Source organism: Theropithecus gelada, chromosome 14 (genome assembly GCF_003255815.1).
Source record: "Theropithecus gelada isolate Dixy chromosome 14, Tgel_1.0, whole genome shotgun sequence".
Lineage (NCBI taxonomy): Eukaryota > Metazoa > Chordata > Mammalia > Primates > Cercopithecidae > Theropithecus > Theropithecus gelada.
In genome coordinates, this window is record NC_037682.1 from 12719231 (window position 1) to 12737500 (window position 18270).

An 18270-nucleotide genomic window follows, 5' to 3' on the forward strand; every position below is an offset into this window, starting at 1 on the left:
TCCTTACTTTCCTCCTCTGTAGGAGGCTGAGCATGATGCTCCCTCCTGGGGAGGCAGGGTGGCTGGAAGGCTAAATGAGATCATGTTTGCAGAGCTCTTAGCACAGTGCTTGGCATACAGTAAGTGCTCAATAAATGATACATATATCTCATTTAGCTATGTCTACTGTAATTAAGGGCTATTATCTTGACTCCCTTGACTCCAGAGAAGCTGTGGTTTTGGGTGCTATCTTCAGGTGGTATTATTTGTTTTGCTTTTTGTTTTTGGAAGGGGGAGAATCTCTACAACCCAGTAAGGTTCATATCAAGCAGTCCCTAGAAACACCAAGCAGATCTGCCTCTCAAAGAGCCCCCCACCTGTAGGGTGGGGTATCAGGAGTGGACTGCAATTACGGCATTCTCCTGCAACCTCACTTTTTCCTGGGGGGCTGTGGGCAAAGTTCTTGTTTGGGTCGGGGAGAGGTGTGGAGCCTGTGCTGGGGGAGGCCTTTGTGTTCATCTTGGAGGAACTGGCCCTGCCACAGAGGAAAGGTTGGTGTTTGTTTAAACAAGCCTTCCCCACCCACCTTGGAGGAGGGAGCAGGAAGTTTTGCTTACCCCAGGTCTGCCCACCTGGGTTGAGCCTGCACTGTGACCCGGGCAGCCCCAAGGCAGCCAGGACGCAGTCAGACAGACTGGAGTGTGCGGGTGTCGGGCAACGCTGCAAGCTCTGAGCGCCAGATTGCCCCGGGAGCGGTGAGGGGGCGGCGGGGGCCGGAGAACCGTCTGCCGCTCCTTCCCCGCCGGCCCAGGCCGCCGCTGGGGACCGTCTGTGCGCCCGCCAGCGTGCAGTGCCCGCGCCAGCCACCAGGAGGCAGTGCGGCGGGCCCCGGGAGGGAATGGGGCGTGATATTTACCACGTTCGTGGGGCGGCCCTTTTTGTCCTGAGTCAGGACTGGGGTCTTCAGCATCCGAGGACCTAACTCGAGGAAAGGGGGCTCTTGTCGCTGGTTGCTGCCATAGCTTCAGCTGAGGGTTGATCAGGGAGGCACTGGCAGAGGAAGGCGGAATCACTATGCACAGTCTCTCGGATCCTGCTCGCTGGGAGCTGCGCAAAGGGCGACCTGGAAGAGGGCGCAGCCCCAGGACTGACTTCTGTTTCAGCACCAAGGACAAGGAGCCGCGTGGCCGACAGCTGTTTCAGCACCGCGGACAGCTCTCGGGGGGCGGGACACTCGATGGCTCCATCCTAATATTTGCCGTGTAAATGATACCCCTGAATATGATAGAATGGCATGTCGGCCGAGCGCGGTGGCTCAAGCCTGTAATCCCAGCACTTTGGGAGGCCGAGACGGGCGGATCACGAGGTCAGGAGATCGAGACCATCCTGGCTGACACGGTGAAACCCCGTCTCTACTAAAAAATACAAAAAAAAAACTAGCCGGGCGAGGTGGCGGGCGCCTGTAGTCCCAGCTACTCGGGAGGCTGAGGCAGGAGAATGGCATGAACCCGGGAGGCGGAGCTTGCAGTAAGCCAAGATCACGCCACTGCACTCCAGCCTGGGCGGCAGAGCGAGACTCTGTCTCAAAAAAAAAAAAAAGAACGGCATGTCGTGGAGGGACTCTCAGACCCTGCATTCCAGCCAGGAGGCTTAGGACCAGAGAGTTGAGTGAGTAGCCTAAGGTCACACAACTGGCAAGTGACAGAACAGGATTCAGATCCGCAGTGGTCTCTCTCTGTCCGTCTCTCCTGCCCCTGGATTCCCACTAGTTATCTCTGTCCTGAAGCCTCTCTGGGAGCTTCACATTATGTTGCATCCCCCAAGAGCCCTCGAGCTGGCAAAGATTAAGTGTACTTCCCTCCCCAACCATAAGCCCTGGCCATGGATTTGAATCCCAGGATGGAAGATTTCTAGCCCCGGTGGCCTTCACAGCTCCAAGCCTCAGGTGGGAGGGCATTCGGGCAGGTGGCCCGTAAGGAAGCCTATGACTTGGGGAGATAAAGTTGAGTCATCAGCATGAGGAGCTTTTAAGTGCTCTGAGATTCTCAAATGAAACATAGCATACAGTTCCAACCCCAGCTTCTCTGCAGCGTGTATTATTAATAACAATAAGATGCTGATTTAGGCCAAGGCACAACAATGCATTATTCATAGGAGTAACTAGTGGTCAAGGCCCACACTTAATCATCACACGTCCCTGGTCCTGCCTCTGCTCCACATTCCCGGCGAAGAGGCCCCCCCGCCCCCAGTCTGAACCCCTCCTTTCTTGGACTCCGGATGCTCTGACTGACGTGATCATTTTCACAGCTGCTCAGGTGGCTCATCAGCTTTGGGATCAAGGTGGGTGGGGAGGGTGTCAGGTTCCCAGCTAACTCCTGGCTAGCCACTCTTCAGCCTGGGCTCCCAGTTCAGAGCTGGCACCTGGCCCTTTCCATCCTGAATGGCTTTGGCCCTGAGATTTCTGGGCTTAGCAGCTCTCTGGGGTCTACAGATGGCCAGTCTCCCCTTCCCCCTCTTTTGAGGCTGAATACTGAAGCCAGATGCACCAGGTCTCCCTAGGCCAGGAATTGTGGGAGGTAGGAGTGGCTGTGGTGAGGTGAGGTGAGGTGAGGAGGTCACTGAGCAGAAGATACCATCACCTCCATTAAATTCAATAATGCATGTGAAACCCTCGGTAAACTGTGGAACACTTTATAAACTGCTCTGCACTGTACAGATATGAGCCATTATTACCAAGGCCATGTGTCGACTGGAAGGGAGAGAAGAGGTAGGGAAGGTGTGGACAAGGTCCTCATAGCTTACCAGGCCTCGCTCTCTGATGAGGAGTAGGTGTGCTTGTGGATCCCTACATGTCCCCGTCCAATTTCTTGCTGGAACGGCTGCTGGCCCATCCAGATAATCCTTCATTCGCTGTTTACTCACTTGGCACCTCCTCTGAATTCTAAACCGTCTGCATCCAGCCGGCCTCTGCGGCCCCTGCCAGTGCACTCTCCCTAGCTCACTCACACATTATCTGTTTTTATTACAGTCAAGGTTGAGGAAGCTTGCTCGTGCTGAGCCCCTATTTTCAGCTACTTGTAACTTTCCAAAACAATTCTCCTTGGGCTTCCTCTTTTGCTAGCCTAGTTCCCACCCTAGGTGAAGCCCGAGGGGTTGTGGGCACCTCCACAACTTTCCAAAGAACACTCAGAGAATGTCCAGAGGGCATGGGGTGGGGGTAGGTCCAAGGCCCAGCTTTCCTGGGAAATAAGTGCTGGTCGTTCTCCCCTCCTTCTTTTTTCCTTCTCGCCTATCTCAATTTCTTTGTCCTCTTGCAAGAGAAGAGCTGGCCCTGTTCCCAAGGTGGGTGGCCTGGAACGGGGAGCCTTACAGTGGAAAGAGGTCAGGAAATTCTGCAAGATGGCAAGACCTGGAGCTTTGCCTGATTGTCTGGGGTGCAGGGTTTAGCTCACTGGCTTTCTATTCCTTTCTCCCCAACTCTGCCTTTCTGGCTTTCTTGTGTGTGTTGGGTTGAGGGGAGGGAGGGAAGCAGGATAGGCACCAAAAATGTCCCCCTTCCCATGCCTGGATCACCCTGGAGCTGGTAAGCTCTGCCCACTTGTAAATGCCTGCCATCTTCCCCCATTTCCATCTGCTCAGCATGCGCATGGAGGGTGCTTCCTATGGAAACCTGTGACTCCAGCTTTCACTGTTTCCCACCTTGAACGTCATCGGGAGCCACCAAAAGATGGGGGTGGGGAAGTGCTGGGGCTTGACGTGTATTGCAGAATCAGGTGGGAGGAGGCAAGCTCAGGATGGGGACGTGCTGGCAGATGTAGCCCCAACCACCCCCAGCAGCATTCTGCTTTATCTCCAGAGTAGTGGTTGCACCCTGATGAGTACCAGAGACAGAGCCCTGGGCAAGTCCTTGGGACATCCCATTTTCCTCCTCTTCCCACTCCTAGACTGTCCAGTGCCAGACACCCAACCCCCAACCTGTCCTGGGACCCTGAGGCCAGCCGAGCCTTTATCTATTGAGGGTGCTTCTCTGAGGCCAATGCCTGGGCCAGTGGAGGTGGGGAAGGAGCCCCAGGACATGTGTATGTGTCAGAGGAGTCTCTGAAGTACCTGGGGTAATTTGGGCATGGCTCTAACTGGTAACATTCTTGGGAGAGTGGGAGCCCTTTCCCTGACTGCTGTTTGTGTCCACTCAAGTTCTTTCTTCTTTTCTGTCTATTCTCAGAGTGTCTTATTTCAAGGCATGGCTCCCCTAGGGTGGAACAAGAGTAAGAGCCACAGGGTTTGAGGTCTTATAGACCTCCAATCTAATCCTGGCTTTACCTCTCTTCTGCTGTGTGTTACTGGGCAAGCACTTAACCCTCCTGAGCCTCAGTTTCCTTCTTTGTAAAATGGGTGTAAGAGTATTTACCCTCAGAGGGGTGCTGAGGTCTGCGGACATGATTCAATGCCAAGCATATGTTAGTTACTTTGATGAAAGACACTTGGGAAGGAGAGCAGTGGCCTGGGACCTGTGAATGCCTGTAAGAGCCTCCAGGAGCAGAAGCAGTCTAGGTCAGGAGGGCTTGGGGGTGATGGAACAACTCTGGAAGGGCTGGGTGTGGGGAGTGTGCATGTCACCATCTGAGAGTGTGAGCACACATGAATTCTGGGGGAAAGAGCCTGTAGGCACAGATTCCCAGTAGGTCCAGCAGCCTCTCTGCACCTTGACCTAGGCTACATGCTGTGGGAGACCCTGAGCAATTGGGAGACAGGATATTATCCTGTTGCCCCTGCTTGTGGGGGTCAGGTCTATCCCCAAGAAAAGGGGGTTGACAAATGGATCCATTAATTCAAGTTTGGAGAAGGAAGAGATTGCTATGAGTGCCTGTCATTGGGGAGGGCTTCTTGGAGGAGGTGGGCTTGTCTGAGACCTTGAATGATTTCATGAATTTGTTTAGCAATTACTTATCCAACCTCTCCTGTGTACCAGACTTTGGTCTTCAAAGATGAGTGATTTGGGGGTCTCAATCCTCTAGGTGTGCCCAGTTGGGGAAGGACATAGAAAGAGCTAATTATTAACCCAAAATAGTTAATTGTCATAGTTACTAGGGAGGCAGAAAGGACTGTAGGAGGGGAGACCATCTTTGTCTAGTCGCTTTGAAGATAGAGAAGGAAAGGCATTCCAGGAAGAAGGAATAGCCTAGGCAAAGCGTCATAAGTGTGACAAGGGTTGGCCTGCTTGTGGGAAAGAGGAAAGTGTGGCTAGGTTGTACAGTCTAGCACATTATAGAATGCCATTGCATTCGTCAGCTCAAAGGGAGGTCACTGTGGCTGGGTAGGAAAGGATGGGCTCAAGCACCTATTATTCCCCATGCCTTAGTTTCTTTCCCTGTGAAATGGAGATAATAATGGTCCGAGGTTGTGGAGATGGTTCATGTAAACTTCATGATGCAGTATCTGCCACACTGTGTGCACTCAACTAATGTTAGCTATTATTTGATAGTGACAGCACCCCAGCAGGGAAGGTCAGGGGTTATAATCATCATTGGAAGGTAAAGTGTTCAGGCCCAGCATGGGCCTTGCCCTGGGTAACGTAGTTGGCCAGGGCCAGAGCTGGGGCGTGAACCCAGGTCATCTGCCTCCAAGTCTACAATATATCCCACCTCTCTACCTGAGAAGGACAGACAGAATCTGAGTAGACAAGTGATGGCAAATTCATGGGCAGAGAATTCCAGGCTAGAGGAAGTACGTGAATGCCTAGAGCTCGTGAATGGCGGAGCTGGCTGGGCATCTGCTTGTGGCCACAGCCATGGGCGTGTGTGCATGTGTGCATGGGTGTCTGTGCCAGGGTGAGTTTCTGTGGCTCATGTCTGTGGCCTGTGTGCATGTGCCCACTGCTCCTGCGGCCCCCCCTCCTGTTCCCCTCTGGGCAGCTGGTGAGCTTGCCCTCAGAAAGCCATTCCCTCTCCTGCAGCTCCCCAGGGCATCCCAGCAGCCAGCAGCCCTGTTTGATTCTGTTCATCCATAAATCATGTCTTGCTGAGGAGATGAGAAGGAGTTGGGAGTCAGGGCTGAGCCCTGGTGAGGGACTGGGTTGGGTCGGCAGTTCACACCTGAGGTCCAGCCTGGCTTCCACCTGTCACCCCATGTCCCCATGCCTTAGCCCTCCCTCTTCCATACCGTAGGTGCTCACTGATGCTTGCTTTGGTCAAGCCCTGCAGGTCCTGGGAGGGGTCAGTGGTGCACAAAATTGAGTAAGATGTGACCTCTGACCTCTGCCATCCTGTGGAGAAAACGGGAGTGTATCCAGTCCAGTATTTCATTCAACACCATTGAGTGCCAACTCCGTGCCCCAGATATCTCTAATCCAGGGCACGATGTGATAATGCTATGATAATAGCTAGCATTTAGTGCCTACTTATTCCGTGTCAGGCACTGTGCTGAGTGCATTGTACATGCTAATTCCTTTAAACCTCACCATAGTCCTATGAGACTATGCTATTATTAACCCTCGTTTACAGATGGGGAAACCAAGGCACACAGCAATTAGGTTACATGGCTTGGAAGAATCAGAGCCAGAATTTGAGCCTGAGCAATCTGACTTCAGAGGCCTGGCACTAATCACTATACCCTAAAGGAAGAATGTAGGCCCAGTATGCTGAGAACTCAGAGGCAGGAGAAATTAATTCCCACTGGGCAGACTAAGGGAGGCTTCCTGGAGGAGGTCTTTTCATCTGGGCCTAAAAAATTCAGGAGTTTGTCAGGCAAAGTTGAACATGCGGAAAGAACAGAAGGGGTCCTGGTTTTGTGTGTGTGTGTGTGTGTGTGTGTGTGTGTGTGTGTGTGTGTGTTTGTATGCGCATGCACACACCTGCTTGTAAAAGAGAGCTCTCAACTCATCACTGCAGCCTCTCCCATCTCTTCTCTTCCATCTTATTTGGGTGACAAATGAGATAACATACAAGCATTGAACATTCAACAAATGTTTGCTGAGCACCTCCTGTGTGTCAGACACCGAGCTTGTCGTAGAGGATACTGGAGTGAGCAAAGCAGATACAGCCCCTTTCTTTGTGGACCCTGTAGTGTGGTATATAGTAGGTGCTTAATAAATAGTAGCACCTATTATTATCTTTGTTCCTGGAGGCCTGGGATTCTTCCTCCTTCATTCTTTCAATAAGCATTTATTGAGCACCTATTATATGCTCCACCATTGGTGCTGGGAATACAGTGGTGGAGACCAAGCCCTGCTCTCATGGCACTGAGATGCTAGAAGGGAAGGCTGTGCATGGGCATCTTGTCCACCCTCAGAGGCAGGCCACTTCCTGGGGTACACAGACCTTACCCTGCGATCTCCTTGGGGGGTGGCCTGGCCAGGGGCATAGGCTGTGCCCACAGGACACAGCAAAGCACACAGGACTCAGTCAGACCCTTCATCCTGAGCTGTAGTCAGCTGATATGCCCACCACAGGCCTGGGCAGAGGGGCAGCAGCCTGCCCCAGCTCATACCTCACTCCCAAGACACACCCCGCCCCAGCATTGGACCCAGGAGGTCTGGCTCTGCCTAGCTCCTGGTTCACCCTGCCTCCCAGGTTTCCTGATGTTGCCTGTCTGCCCTTGTCTATGCTGTGCCTTACCCCCCGGCACCCAGGATGTCTCCTCTGCCCAAGGATAGGTTGTGGCACTCAGCCCTGTCAAAAGGCTGACTAGGGCTGCAATATTTTCTTTCCCCCAGTGTTAATATGCTGACAGTAAGGGGACTTGAAACCATGTATATCATCTGAGGAGGGGTTAGAGGGCTGGGGTGGCTTTGCCTGGAGAAGACTTGAAGGGGACATTAGAACTGTCAGCAATGATTTGGAGGCCTGTCATGTGGTAGAGGCAGCCGGCTCCTTCCTGGCAGCTCTGGAGGGCAGGCTCAGGACCAGCAGGGAAGTTTCTAGGGAGACAGATTCAGTTCTGCAAGAGGCACAGCAGCCCTCCCTAACAGTGCCCATCCAGGAAGGACCTGCTTCCTGCCTTCTGCTCCCTACGGAAGCTCCCTGTCACCAACAGGGCTGCCCATGGGCTTTGTGCATCCCTGGGGCCTGACTTCATGACTTTCAAGGTTCCTTCCAGCTGGAGACACAGTGACTCCATACGCAGGAAATGGTTCACTCTGGCTGGTAGGCAAGAACACGCTTGTACCCCTTGATGGCGACATCTCCCTTAGGATCTCCTTAGGATCTCCTTAGGATATCAGCATGCTGGCCGAGGACATCAAGTCACTTTTATTCACAACATCAGTGCAATTTGCAGTGGCAAGTGTTTGTTTCACCCTGCCTTTGAGGGCTGTCCGAGGGAGGCTGAAGGGTCTGGGGAATCTGTGGGGGCTGCACCAGCTGCCTGGAAGATGACAGCAGCCACCCACACTATAGGGGACCCTGGGGTCACTCATCCAGAGGAGTTCAACTTTCCTTAGCAACACAACCCCTTCTCCAAATGGAATTTTCTGCAAAAACTCAAGAGCACAGAAGGAAACAGTGCTACTGTGACTGAAGAGGGCTTGAGGGATCACAGCCTTATCGGCTCAGCCTCCGCTCCCCAGAGCCCCAGAGAGACTCCAGGCAACCCTAGGGGTTCCAAAGAGTGCACCTTGAAAACTAACCATGTACCTCTGTAGTTGGTGTGATGTCAAAGCAAAGAGTATAGAATCCGAGTCGGACTGCCTCAGTTCAAACCCTGGCTTTGAACTTGGACATGGTATTTGACCTCTCTGTTCCTCAGTTTCACCTCTGTAAAATGGGGATGACTCATAATGCTTATCTCTGTTGTCGTTGTGACTGCATGTGGAACACCTGGAATACCTGGCTTGTCCTCTGAGGGGGAAGGGTCAGGGTCAGCTCTTCCCCAGATGAAAGCACTGATATCCAAGAGTCGAGTGTCTTGCCTGCCACACGGCCGGTTAGCAGCTGGACTAGGGTCTCAGCCTAGTTCTCCTAGACCCCAAGCCTAGGGCTCATTCTGCCATGCCCACAGAATGCTAATTGCTTAAGATGGGTGTTCTTTTGGGTTTCTGGGGGCCTTTCAGAGTGTGCCCACTGGACTCTGGGATTGACAGGCTTCTGTCCCTAGGGACTCTCTGACCTGCAGGTTGAAGATTGAAGATTAGTTTTTGAGAAGGATCCTGTTTGACAAAAAAAGAAGGGAGCTCCAGGAAGGTGACCCCTTAGAGAATTCCCTGTGGCAAAGAGGTATATGGGGGAGGGTGAAGTGTGGAGAGGGCACCAGAGCAGAGGAGCCTACCTGGAGTGTGGCCATGACCTCCAGCTGCTTCCTACTATAGCTACCAGATCATGAGCTTGTGAAACACCCCTCTGATCCCATCCTTCCCCTGCTCAAAAGCCTACCATGGCTCCCGTGGTCTACAGAACAAAACAAGCCCCTCAGCTGGATAGACAAGCCCCTTCCCCATCAGGCCCTCCTTTCCTTCCAGGCTGGTCTCCCTGAATTCACTCCCCATACCCTAAGTCTGGCTCCTCAACAATGTGCCTAACACTTTTCCCACCTCCACACCTTTTCCTCTGCCTGGACTATCCTACTTTCGCCTCACTTCCATCTTCAGACTACGCCAAACACCACCTCCTCAGGGTGTCCTTCCCAGATAGCTCACTTGTCCCGCAAGATTGATAAAGTCCTCATTTGTGCTCCCAGGGCCCTTTGTTTATGCCTGAGATAAAACAAACACCAACAACCATACTAATGGTACCCATCCATTGAGTGCTAACAGCAACCCTGTGGGAGACACTGAGTGGTTAAGATACTTGTCCAAAGTCACACAGCTGTTAAGAGGTAGAGGTGTGGCTGGGCGCAATGGCTCATGCCTGTAATCCCAGTACTTTCGGAGGCCGAGGCGGGTGGATCACCTGAGGTCAGGAGTTCAAGACCAGCCTGGCCAACGTGGTGAAATCCCTTATCTACTAAAAATACAAAAAATTAGCCGGACGTGGTGGCGGGTGCCTGTTATCCCAGCTATTCGGGAGGCTGAGGCAGGAGAATCACTTGAACCCTGGAGGTGGAGGTTGCAGTGAGCTGAGATCACGCCATTGCACTCCAGCCTGGGTGAAAAGAGCAGAACTCCGTCTCAACAAAAAGAGGCGAGGTGGTACTCACACTTGGGTCTTTTTCTCAGGTCTTTTGGAGTCTGGGGCCCGCCGGCTGGGTGTCCTGTGTTTGATGGTTCTAGAGCACCTAGCATGCTAGGAGATAACTTTTTTTTTTTTTTTTGAGACAGACTTTCGCTCTATTGCCCAGACTGGAGTGCAGTGGGGCAATCTCAGCTCACTGCAAACTCCGCCTCCTGGGTTCACGCCATTCTCCTGCCTCAGCCTCCTGAGTAGCTGGGACTACAGGCGCCCGCCACAGTGCCTGGCTAATTTTTTTTTTTTTTAATTTTTATTTTTAGTAGATACGGGGTTTCACCGTGTTAGCCAGGATGGTTTTGATCTCCTGACCTCGTGATCCGCCCGCCTCGGCCTCCCAAAGTGCTGGGATCACAGGCGTGAGCTACCACACCCAGCCGAGATAACTCAATTCTAACTTGTCTTCCCCATTGGAGTGGTAGTTCCTTGTGGGCAGAGCCTGTCCCCCCACAAACACATACCCTCATAATTTATGTGTATATGTGTGTGTGTGTGTGTGTGTGTGTGTGTGTGTGTGTGTGTGTGTATATATATATATATATATATATTTTTTTTTTTTTTTTGAGACAGAGTCTTGTTCTGTTGCCCAGGCTGGAGTGCTGTGGTGCAATCTGGGCTCACTAAAACCTCCGCCCCCCTCCAATCCCCATGGCAGAGTTCAAGCTAAGCGATTCTCATGCCTCAGCCTCCTAAGCAGCTGGAACTACAGGCACACATCACCACGCCCAGCTAATTTTTTGTATTTTTAGTAGAGATGGGGTTTCACCATGTTGGCCTCAAATTCCTGACCTTGAGTGATCTGCCTGCCTCTGGTTCCCAAAGTGCTGGGATTACAGGCATAAGCCACCACACCCACTCATAATATATTCTTAATAGATAGTTGCCGAGGAAAGCTCAGCGTAAGAATGGAGTTTACTTTATCTCAAAGTGAGTTAAACAAAGGAAAGTGTGGGCTCACTTGCTTTCAGCCCACATAGCTCCCCTAGCCCTTCCAGTGGGGCTGGGCAGGTTCCATGGGGAGAGCTGGGAAACAGATCTCATGTCCAGAAGGCACCTTTGCCCATCCCTTCCCTGGAGGCCTGGCCATGGGCCGTGGGGCTGTGATGGAGTGCCCTGCTCCTATTCTCCCTCAGAAGCTTGGAGATCAGAGTCCTAGTTCTCCTATTTGACCTGAGAACTTTGACAAATGTGGCCCCTCCAGGCTTGCAGAGCTGTGCTCCTCAGCCCAGGAGAGGGAGGGGCAGGACCTTGGTGTCTGCAGGTTGTCCAGGTCAGAGCTTATGGGTGCCCTGGGCCCTGAGGTTGAAAGTGAACTGGGTGCAGGGGCTTCCGGGGGGTTGAGGCTGCAGACTTGGTACAGGAGGAGACTGGATTTGCCTGGCAGGTGGACAGGTGGGAGCCTCACAAGGGTGGCCTTTCCCCACAGCTAGGAGGCTCAGGAAGTCAGGAAGGGAGAGGTGGGGCCCAAAGAGGGTTCTAGTAGAGCAGGTAGAGAAGGGACTGCCCAGGGTGCTAGAGTGGAGGAGGGAGGGAGCCCAGAGGCCCCTGAGAGTTGATGAGAGTCATCCCTGAGGGTGACTGCTGGGCCCTCCTCCACCAGGCTGCATGGCCAAGTAAGAGAGACTGGGAGAGGAAGAAAGGCAGAAGCTAAAACCGCAGGAACCAGGACCAGACAGATATCGTCAACTCTTAATTACTACGATCACTGGCACCAAAAAGCCCACGCAGGCTCCTCTGTAAATAAACAGCATCTCCTTGGCTTTAGGACGCATCCTAGCACACACAACAGATTTATAGCGCATGTGTGATCTATGCGGGTCTCCACTCACTGCCCCACATGAGAATTTTTCCTCCAGGCTTTTGCCTTCCTTTCATTTGGTTTGGGCTAATGTTTACAATCACCCGTGAGGAGGGTGGGGGAGGAGGTCTGATCTGCATTTACAGAGGAAGAAACTAAGTGCTTCTGTGACTGGTGGAAGCCACACAGCCTGGGAAGGGGTAGGATTCGGACAGAGGCCTGAGATTTTCCTCCCAGGACAGGTCTCATCTTTGGCAAGGGTGTCAAGGTTTCCACTCCTGAGGTTTATGGCCCCTTGGCTCTTGGGATGAGAGCATTTAGGAATTACAGATGGGCTGCAGCCATGGTGTTGCGGGGGGGTGGGAGCTCGGGGGATAGGGATGTGCAGAGGCCAGTGGGTGGGCTTCCAGACCAAAGAAAGCTGGGCTAAAGGGGGCAACAGCTGGTCAGAGGGTTCCAGAGATTCCTTTGACTACACATATGGCTGGTGAATCTTGGGAAACAAGACGATCGGCTAGTGCCCATGAGGCAGATGTCCTCAAAGGGGCTGTGAGAGCTAATAAGGACCCTTTGGACAAATTTGACTGGAGTTTCGACTCAGAGTGTGTGTGTTGTCAGGGTAGCGGTTGGAAGAGTGCTGTGTGAAAAGGCCATCCAGGAGCAGTGGCCTGTGGAGGGATTTGATGGACAGATGAAGTCTGGCTGAGCTGAGGAGCACATTTGGCCCTCCTTTGAGGGTTTCAAGTTTGGAGGATGGCACAGATTCCATGGACTCACACAGGGTCCATGCAGGGAGAGACAGAGAAAGATGCCAACTGGCACAGTTTCCCCATTTTACAGATGAGAAAACTGAGGCACACAGAGAGAAACTACCCAAGTTCATCAAGCAAGGCAGAACTGGGAGTAGAACCTGGGTTCAGAGCTCCCGGTGAAGGGGCCAGATGGAAGGGTAGGGTGGTTGTTCTGGAGGGCTCTGGGCTGAGGGAGGGTGGCCCTGGCCAATGAGGGTCTGACCTGTACCTGTCCTCCCCAGGGGCGCCCTCGCGCGACGTCCTGCTGGTCTCTGCCATCATCACCGTCAGCCTTAGCGTCACTGTCGTCCTCTGCGGCCTCTGTCACTGGTGTCAGCGCAAACTGGTGAGGCTCCTGAGGGCCCCTTGGAGGGCAGTGCCTGGCCCTGCACACTGCCCCCCCACAATTACAGGCTCGGGAATTTTCCTAAGGGTGCACACAGGTGACTCACCTGTCCACATAGTCAGGGGCACTTCCATAGAAATTCAGACCACATGCACACGCATGCATGCACACACACCCTGCGTTTACCGGGGTCTCGGCCCTATACTTCTGTGTATATGCCCAAAGCCATGTATTTAGGGACACGTTCAGGGACAGACTTAGGACTCACAGGCATTCGCACGCGAGCAGCTACACACACACACACACACACACACACACACACGCCCTGCCTTCCGCATAAAGCACCGCAGGCACACACGCGCAGACTGAGAATCGAGCCCCCAGTCTAAGCGCCGCGCCCCCTCCCCTCCACCCGCTCCCCCCATGGGCGTAGCCGAGCCGGAGGCCAATGCGGTGGCGCCGCCCGCCCCACCCCCTGCACATCCATCCTGGCTCTCGGGTTTGTACAAGCACAAACGGCTCCTTTTCATTTTTAACGAGGGCTGGGGAATTAACGAGCAGGATTAGTCCCTCAATAAGTAAAGAGACCGTCAGGAGGGACATTCATCCCCCGAGGGCGCCGGTAGGAGGAGCGGGGCTGAGCCGCCCGCCCTGCATCGCGCCACCCCGCCCCGCCCCGCCCCGCCCGCAGCTCCCCGGGCTTCTGCTTCGCAAGACCCCGACTCCCGTCCCCCTTCCTGCCGCCCGGCCCAGAAGTGTGGTGGGGCTTTGGGGGCAGCAGGGGGCAGAGGAGCAACGGTGGGTCCAGGGTGTCCGAGGTGCGACGCCTTTGGCGGGGTGAGGTGAAAGAGGGTCACTGGCAAGCGCCCCCAATGGTGGGAGTGGGGGCAGGGCGCCACCTCTGGGAACCCCATTCTCTTCCTGCGCAGCCACAGAGGGGCCTTAAGGACAAGTGGGGAGCGCTGTGGCTGTGGGCACTGGGTGGGTAGAGGCTTCATGCCCCACTCCTCTGGAGGAAGAAAAGGGGCAGATACCCCTGGGAAAGGGTTTTGGGGTCTTGTGAGAGACCCGTGGGAAAGACCGGAGAGGTCCCAGAACCCAGCATGCCTCCTTCAAGAAAGGCAAACTCAGGACTTGGGAGCATGCGCCTCCATCCTGGGTGTTGAACTTCAGGCAGCTCCGACCCCTGGGGAGGAGCCCTAGTGGAGGCCAGCTCTGCTTCCTGTGTGAGTGTGTGTGCATGTGTGCGAGTGTGTGCGTGACCCTGTCCCCCTCTGCCTGCAGGTGTGTGGAACTGGGCTGGCTGCCCTGCTTTGTTCCTGGGTCCCCTGTGTCTGCGTCTGTCTCAGAATTTCAGGAAAGGTGGTAGAGGAGGCTGGGCCATGTGCCTCTGTGTGTGAGTGTGCTCGGAGGCTGGGGGAGTGGCTGAGCGTAGCTGCAGCGCTGAGCATCTTGTTGCAGAGCCCCTTAGGCTGTCTTGCTGTCTGTCTGGATTTGAAGGCCAGGGAAGAAGGCTGGCTGCATGAGCAGGCGCTGCTGGCGACCTTGTGTGTGTGTTCCGTGTGGGGTCTGTGCTGAATGTGCTGACTTTGAGGGTATTGGTGCAGTGTGTGTGTGTGTGTGTCTGTCTGTCTGTCTCTCTGTGTCTGTGTGTCTGTTCACCCCTCAGCGGTGGGATGTGCATCAACTCATCAGATCCCTGTGTGAGCCAATGCTGGGGTCTGCCCCACCCTCGTGACCTCCTCTGCATATGTGCTGCAGTGTGTGTGTGTGTGTGTGCGTGCAGTGAGAGGTGCCTTCCAGGACCTGGGTACAATTGAAACTGGTCTCTACCCCACCCCCATGCACCTCCAGTCAGGTGCAGGACCTGGGGACAGGAGTTCAAAGGCGACAGCTTTTGCAGCAGATGGGGGCTGTCAGCACCAGAAGGACCTTGGGAGCTGAGAGATACAGATGCAGTCTCTTCCCTGGTCCCAGCCCCTCCCCTCAATCCCCAGCCAGGAGCCGTCCCAGGGTCCAGACCACAGGCTGTCCCTCTTGACTTGCTCTGGATAGAATGCTACTCTCCCCAGTCATCCAAGCCCTGCCACCCGCTCCCCTCTGCCTCAGGGGTTCCAGAAGCCAGGGAGCTCCTTGATCAGGCTGTCTCCTTGCTCCATGGAAGGGACTTTAAAATGCTGTCCCCTCCCCCAACACACACAGTTGTTGGGCTCTCCTTGCTTGCTTGTCCCCTCAGCAGCAGTGACGTGATACCCTGACAGCCCAGATCCCATTTCCAAACATTAATAACTTCCTTAATCTCCAGCTGGCTTTTTCCGGATCAGCCTGGCCACCCCTCCCTGAGAAGCGGGCTGGTGGTGTTGGGCTCCTTTGAAGCTGCCTAATGTCACCCGGACCCTGCCTGATTTCCTGTTAACTTGGGTTATCCCCCTGCCCTCCAAATCAAGTCCTGGCCTGGTTCCTGTCCCCCATAGCGCCTTGGCTCCTGCTGCAGAGCAACAGTCGAAGCCAGAGGGGAAGGTTCTCGTAGTTGGGGAAGGAAAAGCAGCAGACAGAGGCTCCCAGAATGTGTGTGGGGGGGCGGCTCGGAAAGGGCTGACCCTGCCTTTCCTGGCCTTAGGAAAGGGGCAGTGGACCAGCCCTATGAGAGGGTGCTGGCCGGGGCAAGCTCTCTTGCCAAGCCAGAAAGAAGGAAGAGAAGAGTGAGGGGCGGCATGGGATGCCCTCAGCAGCCCCGCTCTTGCCCCACACTGCCTGTGTGCTGCAGAATAGTGGGGCGGGGCTCCTGCCTGAGGGTCCTGCCGAAGGGGGCCTGAGGTCACTGTGGCACAGCCTCGTCGGATCTTCCCAGTTGGAACTGGGAATTGAGATTTGGACCTCTGGGTAGTGATGGGAGAGATTGGAGAAGGAGCTGTGAGTGGCAGCTTTTGTGAACCCAGGGTGTCCGGCATCTCTGTATTTCAAGTCTTAAAGTTCTGACTTAGAGGCAGCTGCTGGGGGCCCAGACTCCAGGGTGGACAGGGCCATAGAAGGGACACTGCCAGGTGATGAATTCTGAGAGTTGCCTAGTACCAGGTTCCACACTAGGTACCAGAAACCCACAGCCTTGCTTCTGTGGGAGCACGTGCCAGGAGATAGGAGCTCAAGTAAGTAAACAGAAATGCCCATGTCTGTGATGAGAGCCTGGAGGGATGAGGAGTCTTCCTCCTGCGGTTCACATGGCAACACCATTTCAGAAAGGAGGAAAGAGGCCAGAGAAGGGAAGGGACTTGGCTAGGACGATGGGGGAACATGCGGTATTGCTGGAGCCAAGCCTCAGGCAACCCTGAGGTGTAGGGCACTGCTGGTGGCATGAGGGAGCTTTGCTGCCAGTCTCCCTAGATAGGCGGCTCCCGTGCCTGGGAAGGGGCTGCCCCTGGCGGGAGCGTCAGGGAGCATGGCCGTGACAGGGATCATGGCAGTGACAGCTCTTACTTTGCTTTAGAGATGATGGAATAATCGACTGTTGTGGCTGTGGCGCTGGTGCACATGACGGGGTGTTGGGAAGCATTTGCGTGCGCACGTGTGTGTGTGTGTGTGTGTGTGTGCGCGCGTGTGTGTGTGCAGCCGGGGAGAGGTAGGCCAGTGCCCAGCGGGAGAATGGGCTGGGAGAGGCAGCCCCAACCCCCGCACAGACCCTGTTCCCCCACTGCCCACATCAGCCATGGACCTGGACCTGGCCCAGGTCCGTGGCCCATGGGTGCGTGTGAGGACGCTTGGTGGCAGCCAGGAATGTTAATGGGGCTGGGCTCTGCATGAGCTAAATTTAGAAACCCAAACTGAGAAGGTGAATGGTGCTCACCTTCCCGGCAGCAGGCCCAGTTGCCACTGTGGCCACGGCCCTTCCTTTAGCTGGAGGACCTGGGGTGCCCACCCGCTGCCTTGCCCCCTCCCACCTCCTGCTAGTGTGAGGGACTCTGGGAAGCAGGGGCCTAGGCTGCCTCCCCACAACTGCCTCTGAGTCAGTGGGCAGTCTGTCTTCCTAAGACTGCCTTCCTAAAACAGCCTTGTTCCTGCCTTACAGCCCCAGGGCACAAGGACCCCCAGAGAGCCCGACAGTGGTGGACACAGCCCCGAGCAGGACTGGGGACATGGCCTTCTCCCCGCCCCCACTGCTCACATCACTGGCCACTGCCAACCTTGCCCTGCAGGATGCCACCCCCACCATCTGGGGGTGATGACGTGGACAGTGTGACGTGGCCAGGCGCCTGAGAGCCGTCTGTCCATGGCAGAGGGAACTGTGTTTCTGGGAGCTAGGCCAGAGCCCCAGGAGATAGGCAGACAGGAGGGGCTAATCCCTGGGAGTCAGGGATGAGGTTGAGGTCGAGGCGGATGAGGCAGGTCCTAGAGCCCAATGGGCCCAGGAGCTGCCAACCGGGGAGCAGGCATCCAGGGGATTGGCCCCCACCGCTGTGACATCCTCGCACACTGGTCCTGGCCTTGTTGCCACAGCCCAACTCAGGTGTATCTCCTTCCCCTCTGGGTCCCTGTTCTGGGGAGGTGGGGAGGGTACAGTCCTGTTCCCCAGGAGTGACCCCAGTGCTATCTCCACAGGGCAAACGCTACAAGAATTCCTTGGAGACGGTGGGCACGCCAGACTCAGGGCGTGGGCGCAGTGAGAAGAAGGCTATCAAGTAGGTGCCAGGCTGCCAGTTTGGGATGGGGCCACACAAGCAGCCCAGGTGGGAGGAGCCCCTTCTCTCCCTCAGCCCCACAGACCTGACCACACACTTTCGGTTCCCCCACACCCTGATGCCATGCTCTCTACACCCTCCACATGCCCCAACAACTCAGGGGCCCTGTCTTTTCTGCCTGTGCCCAAGCCCCTTGCAGTGTTCCGGAGTCCCTGGCCTCCGTTTCTGCTGCTGTCACCCCCAGCACTGTCTGCACCCACCTTATCCCTGGTTGCCGCTTTCCCATCCAACCTTCCTGTCACACACACTGTGCCCACCACCCACAGGCTTCCCTGGACCTCTAAGACCCTCTCATGGGGCCCCTGCTGCTAGGCCAGGGAGGCCCCTCCCTAGTAGGCCCCAGGTTCTTTTCTCAGATTCTGCCAGTGTTTAAGGATGACCTGGAAGTGGGGAGGCAGACACGCCTTGTGGACCCCAGCTGGCCCCTGTGCTGGGCCACTCAGGGAGCAGAGCGCTGGGGAGCGGT

The 18270-nt window shown here is 55.0% G+C and overlaps 1 protein-coding gene across 3 annotated transcripts in view; it reads left to right on the forward strand.

Moving 5' to 3' along the window:
* The window catches only part of SYT7 (synaptotagmin 7), a 66006-nt gene that overhangs the window by 12396 nt on the left and 35340 nt on the right, over positions 1 to 18270 (forward strand). For all 3 annotated transcript variants that reach the window (XM_025358129.1, XM_025358130.1, XM_025358131.1), the window contains exons 2-3: positions 12968 to 13071; positions 17665 to 17744. In XM_025358129.1, coding sequence (XP_025213914.1) covers positions 12968 to 13071; positions 17665 to 17744 — 184 coding nt within the window. The remainder of the gene's footprint in view (positions 1 to 12967; positions 13072 to 17664; positions 17745 to 18270) is intronic.